This window comes from Ctenocephalides felis, unplaced genomic scaffold (genome assembly GCF_003426905.1).
Source record: "Ctenocephalides felis isolate EL2017-DRISC unplaced genomic scaffold, ASM342690v1 CF-g0.4_SCAFFOLD_01886, whole genome shotgun sequence".
NCBI classification, from domain to species: domain Eukaryota; kingdom Metazoa; phylum Arthropoda; class Insecta; order Siphonaptera; family Pulicidae; genus Ctenocephalides; species Ctenocephalides felis.
The window spans coordinates 42988644-42997819 of record NW_020538040.1 but is presented as its reverse complement, the minus strand read 5'-3'; the positions used below and the strand labels follow the sequence as shown (position 1 = coordinate 42997819).

General features: G+C 31.4%; 1 protein-coding gene across 1 annotated transcript; it reads right to left on the bottom strand.

Moving 5' to 3' along the window:
* Window positions 1-341: 341 nt before the first annotated feature.
* Window positions 342-5569, bottom strand: LOC113374994 (trichohyalin-like). Its single transcript, XM_026614948.1, has 2 exons — window positions 5513-5569; window positions 342-5408 (listed from the first exon to the last, which is right to left on the bottom strand). The coding sequence occupies exons 1-2, from the start codon at window positions 5567-5569 to the stop codon at window positions 342-344; spliced, it is 5124 nt and encodes a 1707-aa protein (XP_026470733.1).
* Window positions 5570-9176: the final 3607 nt, after the last annotated feature.

Below are 9176 nucleotides of genomic sequence, written 5' to 3'. Positions count from 1 at the left end.
CTGATAAATTAATATTCTTCATGGTTAAGAATAAGAATTAGAGTATTTGTAGATATGTATCATCTCTAATATTTATATTCTGAAAATGTAAGTTATATCAAATTCTTAAAATAGTGAGTGATAACGAACATATTTATATCCATAGAAATTTTTATTTTTCCCAAATATTATTGAATACATTCATTATATATAACCATCGCTAATAGAAATTAATTATTTATAATAAACGTTATACAATAATAACAAAATAAGAAGTAATATAATAAATTTCAAAAAGTAGATTAATATAAACATTTTCAACGGCAAGTTAGACATTGCTGTTGAATTATCTCTCCGAAGCTCTAGTGGTGATGAGCGTCCATGCCAACTGGCTTTCCCCCATGGGAAATGTGTTTGGTTACGACCACTTTTTTGACAGTAGAAGATGAGCTTTCATGTTGCTCATGCTCGTATTCTGCCTCACGTTGCTCTTGACGGATTAAACGTCTTTCGAGTTGATTTTCACGATCAATGACCAGTTTCTCCTCCTTTTCGATGTTGACATCTTTTTCATTCAATTCCATCTCAATTTCCGATTGCCATTTCTCTCTTTCTTCGATGACTTGTAGTCTCCTCTCTAAGTCCGATGCACGCATTTCAATTTGGGTTTCTTCTTCTACTAGAATAGTCTCTTCTTGTTGCAATTCTGTAATTTGAACTTGTAAACGTTGTTCCAATTCGGTCAAAGCCGATTCTTGTTCTTGGGTTCTTTGTTCAAGTTCAGTGATTTGAGAACTTTCAGATGTAATTTGTTCCTGGCGTATTCTCAAGGATTCTTCCACTTCGGAAATTTCAGTTTCTCTTGTATGTAATACAGTTTCTCGTTCAATAATAGTTTGTTCAAGTTCGCTTACTTGAACTTCGTGAGATTTAATCGATGATTCGCGTTCGTTTAATTCATGTTCTTGGTGTTCTAGTCTCTCAATTTCGCTTTCGATTGTCAGCCTCTCTTGCTCTAATTGAGCCTCACGTTCATGTACTTCACGAGTTTCTACTTCAACTCGTTCTGACCATTCGGTAACTGAAACTTCTCTTTCCCTCAAGACGGTTTCTTGTTGTTCCAATTCTACTTGTTCGCTGTGTACATGTTGCTCAAGTTGTGCAACACGTTCAGCTTCTTCTCTAGCAATGCGCTCTCTTTCTTCAATTTCGTGTAATTCTGTTGTAACTTCTTGTTCACGGTGTTCAATTATGACCTCAGTTTCTTGGATATGAACCTCACGCTCATGAATAGTTTGTTCAGACTGTTCCACTTCTAATTCCCATGATGCTATCCTTTCTTGCTCTTCCCTAATACGTCTTTCTTCTTCTTCGATGGTAACAGTTTCTTCTTGAATGTGAACTTCGCGTTCATGAAGAGTGGATTCAGCAACCTCAACCTCGTGTAATTCAATTTCTAATTGACGTTCTTGTTCTTCAAGAGTTTGTCTGACTTCGGTAACATGTTGTTCTTGTACAACGAGTTCACTTTGTTCTGTCTGTACTTGTACCTGTAATCTCTCAAGCTCTTCTTGTTCAGAAATTATAACTTGTCTGCGTTCTTCAATTTCTACTTCAGTCTGACTAATAGTTTGTTGTTCATGAGCTATTCTCTCCTCTTCAATACGAAGTTGTTCTTCGCGTTCATGTAGAGTAGTTTCAGTAGTTTCAATTTCCTGTGTCCATTCAGTAATGTGAACACTTTCTTGTTCTAGAACGGTTTTACGTCTTTCAATTTCTTCTTCTTCAACAGTAATCTGACTTCTGATAACTTCAATTTCTTGTTCTTGTTGAGACAGCTGTGTTTCCAAAACGGTTAATTCTTGGATTTCTTTCTGAACAACTTGTTCCTTGGTTGTTACTTCGGACTCTATACGAGTGACTTCAGTCATGCGGCTTTCCAATTCTTGTTGCTCAATAGTTAAACGTTCAATTTCAGCGTTGACTTCAGCTTCTTCTTCTCTTATATGAACTTCTTTTTCATGCAATGTTGCTTCCTCGGATTCTAGTTCTTCCCTCCATTCTTCTAAATGAGCCTCAGTTTGTTGCAACTCAACTTCCTCTGTGTGAACCTTTTGTTCTTCAATTACAATTTGTTGTTTACGTTCTTCTAAAGAAACTTCAGTTTGTTCAATTTCTTGTTCTTGTATTCTCAAGGCATTTACTTCTTGTTGCAATTGCTGTTCCTTAACCTCCAATTCATGTTCTTCTTGCGTAATTTCAACCCTTTTAACTTCTATTGTGTGTTCTTGTTCTACAATCCATGCTTCTTGCTTTTCAAGCTCAGCTTGTTCTTTTTGAATAACAACTTCTCTTTGCCTCAATGTTTGTTCTTCTTGTTCAACTTGTTGCTCAAGCTGGGTAACAGCAACTTGTTCTTCAGTAACTACGGTCTTGCGGCGGCTAATTTCTTCTTCTATCGCAGTCAAACGTCTAATTTCTTCTTCATTTTCAGCTTGTTCACGTTTAATATTTTCTTCGGTTTCTCTCAAAGTAGTTTCTTCTTGTTCTACTCTTTCTTGCCATTCAGTTATATGTACTTGTTCACTTCTGAGAGTTGCTTCAAGTTCTTCAATTTCACGTTGTTCCTGCTCAATGCGTTGTCGACGCAAGGTGGCTTCTTGTTCCTCTTCTGTCAATTGAGCTTCAAGAACATTCAATTCTTCTACTTCTTGATTTATGTGGACTTCTCTTGCATTTACTTCAGACTCCCATTGAGATAGTTCTGTTTTACGGCGTTGAATTTCACTCTCAAGTTCGGTAACGCGTTTTATTTCGACTTCAATTTCAGTACGTTCGACCCTAATTTCTTCTTCTCGTTGTTTCAATGTTGTTACTTGAACTTCTATTTCTTGTTGCCAAGTAGTGACACGTGTTTGTTGTTCTCTGAGTTCTACTTCACGAGTATGAATTTCTTGTTCTTCTACTGTAATGCGTTGTCTACGAATGACTAATTCCTGCTCTTGTTGAGTAATACGAGTTTGCTCTTCAGCAATTTCTCTTAATTGTTCTTCAAGTTCGGCTTTTCTTCTATGCAGTTCTTGTTCTTGTTGAACTATTTGTTGTTTGAGAGTTTCAATTTCAATTTCCTTTTGGTGAACCCAAGCTTCGTTCTGCTCCAATTCAGCTCTGTCGCGTTCTAACTCTGCTTCGCGAGCTTGCACTTCTTGTTCTTGTTGTTCGACTGATCTTTCAAGCTCAGTTATTTCTTGTTCTTCTTGAACCACAACAATTTTTCTTTCATTCAATTCCTTTTCTAATTCTTCGAGATTGTGAATTTCTTGTTGTACTTCAACTTCTTCTTCCCTGAGTTGAGATTCCTTCTCTCTCAATATACGTTCCTCTTCTTCAACTCTTGCTTGTTGAGCTCTGATTTCCATTTCTTCTTGTGTGAGCTGTTCTTCGCGCACTTGAATTTCATGTTCAGCTTGAGTTACATGTTCTTGGCGAATATTGATTTCTTGTTCTTCTTGAGTTACTTGCACCTCCAATTCTTTCAATTTTTGTTCTTCAATCAATAATTCTTGTTCACGTGCGTTCAATTCAGATTCTTCTTGGTCAATTTCGGCTTGACGTGAGTCAATTTCGTGTTGTTCTGCGGCCAGACGAGCGAGTTCTGCAGCAATTTCAGCTTCTTCTTGTTTGATTTGTTCTTCTTGGGCCTCTACGTTCTTTTCAGCTTCAGCAACATCATGTTCACGCTTGTTAATGTCAGCTTCTTCACGGTCCAATTCAGCTTCACGTGCTTCAATTTCACGAGTTTCTTCTGTAATATGTTCTATGCGAATGTTCAATTCATTTTGTTCTTGTACTACTTGTTGCTCTTGTTTTGTGAGTATTACGATTTGTTCCTCAACGCGTTGAGTTCGAATGCTAACTTCAGATTCTTGTTGTGTAATTTCGGTGACGCGTACCGATAATTCGTGTTCTCTAACTTCAAGATCGTGTTCTAGTTGATCTAATTTGTCTGACCATTCTTGCAAATGATCTTCACGAGCTTGTAATTGAACTTCAGTTTGCGATAAGCGAGTCTCCCATTCAGTGATTCTTATATCTTCTTGTTTTACATGTTCCAAACGGCTATTTATTTCACTTTCTTGGCTATCCAATTGTGCTAAAATGGTTTCTAGTTCAGCCTTTCTTCTTGCAACACGTTCCTCTAATTCTGAAACTTCACTTTCTTCAATTTCTACTTGGTGACGTCTTACTTCTACGTTATGTTCGCGTTCAGAAACATCTGACTCAAGTTGGGTTACTTGATTTTCTCTAACCGTGACATCATGTTCTCTTCTTGTAACATCTTGTTCCCTGCTAGTCACCTCGACTTCACGGACTTCAACATTTTGCTCGCGTTTTGTTATTTCTTGTTCGCGAATTGCCAAATCATGCTCACGCCTGTCTAAGTCTTGTTCCCTAATAACAATATCATGTTCCCTGCTATCTAATGCGGATTCTCTTTGCTCTAAATCTGATCGTCTTGCGTTTAATTTTTGCTCCCAGCTGTCAAGATGACTTTCAGTATTTTGCAGTTCAGTTTGCCTCTCATTGAGTCTACATTCCCAATCATCTAAATCCTTTTCACGTTGTTCTAAATCATGTTGTCTAGAATCAAGTTTGCTTTCCCATTCATCAAGATGTTGCTGTCTGTTTGTCAATTGCTGTTCACGAGAGTTCAATTGGCTTTCAAGTGATTTAAGTTCATTTTCTCTCTGATTAAGTTCTTTTTCCCATTGATCAATATGGGCTTGGCGTTCTTTCAGTCTCTTTTCACATTCATCCAATTCATGCTGGCGTCTTTCGCATTCTTCATCATCATCATCATGATGTGAGTGACCGCCATGGGAAGATGATGTAGTTGTGGTTGTAGTCTTTGTAATTACTGTACCTCCGTTAGAAGAATGGCCTGAAGAAACATGTGAAGAATCGCTATTTAATGTTTTGCTGGAGCTAGAAATAACCGAACTATCATGACCGTGGATAACGTGACCATGATCGTGATCGTGATCGTGATCATTATGTCCATTATGACCATTGCCAGAGTGACTGCCGCTGCTGCTAGATGAACTGGTGACAACCTTTGAGCTCTTTGAAACTACAGTACTACTTCCGCCATGGTTACTGCCTCCATGATGATCTGATAAATCATAATCACCATCACTAGAACTGCTCTTGGTGACAGTTGTGATGACTTTTCCGCCGCCTCCGTGGCTGCTTGAAGAGGAAGAGTGAGAAGATGATGAAGAAGATGAAGAATGGCTGGAAGACGATTTCGAGGATGACAAATCGATATTATCGACACCAAGGCTCACAAGTTTTCCGTCTCCTCTACCACCACCTAAACCGAGTAATCCTGCATGGCGCTTGCTACGTTGATGAGCACTAGATAACTCCTAAATTTTAAGTGTTGGAGTTAAGGTATTTAAATTATTAGTAAATATTATTTAGTACTTTAACACATTAATATCAATTGATTAAAATCTAATAATATATTTACCCATGGCATAGCCGCTGGTACTCCCAGCAGTACAACTAAAAAGATTACTCGTACCATTTTGAGGAGGTGTAGTTGACTACACACAACTTGGAAAATTGATACTATTTCAAATCAATCCATGCTTTTTATATGAAATTCATGTTTGATTTGCCAATTGAAAAAACGATAAATATATTTTCAATAAATAATCTGTTCAAATATTGTTATTATTCACAACTGATAAAATAAAAGATTGTGTTAATATTAGACTATAGCGAAGCGGCACATATTTAATTCAAATAAGACTTTTTTCAATAAATCTCAATTGAATACATATGTAATATGAAGTGATTGAACCATTACTAAATTCTGTGAGGATTTTGTAGTTAGTATGCGATTAGCAAAAAATGAATATGAGAAATGTACATCACTTTACATTTTTAAATTGCTACAGAGTAAAATTCTGAAAAAATATAATATAAATAGAAATAATATGTATAAAAACGATATTAATTATTATAATAAAATAATTAAAATTTCAGAGCTTATGATAATTGAATGAAAATGATGATAAATTATTTTTTAAAGTATTAAAATTACTATAATTGAATCACAAAAAGCAATATAATTTGTAAGTTACTGACTTCTATACATAATTATATCTACATTGTATGCATGTATATACAAAATATTAAACTTCTATATGAATAAATAAAATCATTAAAAATACAAGTTATTACTTAAAGTTTACTTTTATAAATTTCACATTATTTGCGGAATCCAAACTTAGCTATTACCATGTTTTGTTGTCCTAATACTGAAGGATTTTTTTCTATTAGTGCTTGTCAATGATATGACTTTCACATACATATAATAGTTTCAGAACTTTAACAAGTAAGAGAGAATTTAATTTTATTAAATATTGGCTATGTACAATATTGAATATCCCTTAAATTTTTAGAACTCTTTTATGAAAACCATAACAAATCTGATAAGTTGAGCAGTAAAAGGTCGTAAATCGTACTATACACACAAGTGCATATACATACATTCTATTTTAAATGTTCTTCAAAAATATTACAAGACTGTTAAAACTTAAAAAAAACCAAAAAGTTTGGAAGGATAAAGAATAGATTTAAGATTCAACACATAAATAAATTTCACGCAAGATGTTGAAATATTTTTTAGCTCAAAATATACTTAAAAGTTGGATGATGACTTTTTACTTCAAATTGATAATTCATGTTACAATTTTGATATATCGTAGATTTTTTAAGGTTTTAGAAAATATAATAATATCAAACTTTATAACAAATTAAAAATAAATAAAACAATTAGCATTCTCTATGTAATTAAATGCAGTTCAGAATTTACAAAATAGATATTCAAAATAAAAAATACAAAATAAAATTTTAATAAAAACCAGTGAAAAATAATATAAGAACTAGTATATATATATATATATATATATATATATATATATATATATATATATATATATATCAAAGAAGTAAAGATATTTTTAATAATAAAAATAAAATTTCAAATTGATTCAGTAATAGAAATATAAAATTATTCATGATTTTTTTTATTACAAATAAACCGAGTGCAATAAAATACCACCTACACTCTTTCATATAGAGTATATTTCTGATTGACAATTTTGCATTATAATTTGAGTAATAAATAACAAAAAAATAATAAAAGTCAATTGAAAATTCTTTTTCATTGATTGTAAATGCGAATAAGATACTGGGGTCTGATTTTTTTTTGTTTTTGTCTCAAAATCAGTCTAATCTTCAAATAATAACTGATAATACAAATTTATTACGACCCTTATTGTTTATACCTTATCAGTAAAATATTTATAATAGAGAGTTGTTTTTGTAATAGTTATTTTAAAGATGTATTACTAAAAATGAAGTAATATTATTCAGGTATGGCCTTTTTGCATAAATAAGTTAGATTTAAACTGATATTTCATATTTTTCATATAGAACATTTATCTTTGTCCTTCTTAGTAATATTGTGGCAAAAGGTAAGTATATAGTAGCTCAAATAACGCTTCTTGAATAGTTCGTTAAATATATAATTAATTAAATCAAATGAAAACAAAAGTTTCTTTTTATATGTTTAATGCAAAACTGCTAGTAGAAAAATTTGTAAAATACATATAATATACTAATACTGTTTGACTGTACTTCGAACAGAATTTGTAGCATTATTCAAGTATGTTCATTCTTTGAATTGAATCTTAACATATTATGATTTATCAAAGCCTAATAGTTAAACAGAATATAATTTACTTGAAATTAAAACAAATATGAGAACAAATATTGAAATATTTTGATGAATACAGACAAAGTTTAATATCGGTCAAACTGTTGATGTAAGATCCATTTTTACTTGAAAATATAGAAGCAAATAACTATTTATGAAAAAAAAACTTTGCAAAAAAGAAAACCAATAATATTGATCAATCGATCAATAATATTGTAGTAGAATAATTAAAAATATAATAGAATATAAAATAAAAGTAATAAACCGATGATTTAAAAAAATGTGAGTTAACATTAATATGTAAATAAGAATTAAAGAAAATAAGTACTTTACAAAGAATTGAATTTAATTTTTTTATAATAGAAAAATAAGGGCATAAAAATCTGTTAATCTTTGCATAGTCGAGAAAAATATCAAAGTTAAGCATTATTTTACTAAAATTGAATTCAGACATAAATATTTTCCGTTTGTGCTGTATTTGAACAACTTTATTTAAAAATTTCTGATTCTCTTTAATTAAAACTTCTAATGTTAAAAATTATTTACATTGTGTTTAATAACCGTGATTGGAATTTAAATTAAACAGAAGGTATCTTCAATTTATTTTTTGAAAGCTGATCAAATAATTTGCGTATTCATATGTCTGCGCCAAAAGTGGAAACAGCTGAGAAAATTGATCAGATACGAGATTAGTAACTTTTTTAAGATTTGCGAAAAACTTATTGTTAATCGATTACTACTTCAAATTGTGAATTTTGTCTCACTTATAGTAAACATAATATTATATTGAAGAATAAGAATAATTATATTGAACGAGGCTAAATAGCCAATTGCACTTTTAATGTGCTACAGTGCATTAAAACGCATTACAGTATCATCTAGCTACTGGAATCAATATTGTGTTTTTCATTTAGGATATATTGAAATCAATATTTAAAATTCCATTGAACATTATAAACATAACTATGAAAAAATGTAGAAAATATAAACATTTTTCGCTTATTTTGAAAATATTTTGCTTTAAAAAATCCCCATAAATTTATTCGAAATATTATTATCAATTTAGATACAATGCGATTTAAAATAAATTATACTAGTTGTGTGAAACTGTTTGAAAAAATACTTATTTTTTCACTTGTTGGCAACGAATAAAATCGAAGTGCAAATACTATTTTTAAATATTAATGTTTAAATGAAAATATCGATAAATTGAATATTTATTGCAACAATATAATTATAATTCAGTTTATTATCTACTAATGAAATATTTGTAAAGTACTAAATTGAAATCATTTGTACAATTTCAATGTAACAATTTTAAATTTGCGACAAACTTATTATAATACAGAAGAGAAACAATTAGGAAAAATTAAACAACAACATAACAAATTTTCAAAACCAATCT

Excerpts from the sequence above, each read along its gene's own strand:
- LOC113374994 (XM_026614948.1), bottom strand. The coding sequence starts at position 5,569 with ATGGTACGAGTAATCTTTTTAGTTGTACTGCTGGGAGTACCAGCGGCT. Across the intron at positions 5,409-5,512 it reads TACCAGCGGCTATGCCATGG|GAGTTATCTAGTGCTCATCA; the intron begins GTAAATATATTA and ends CTTAAAATTTAG.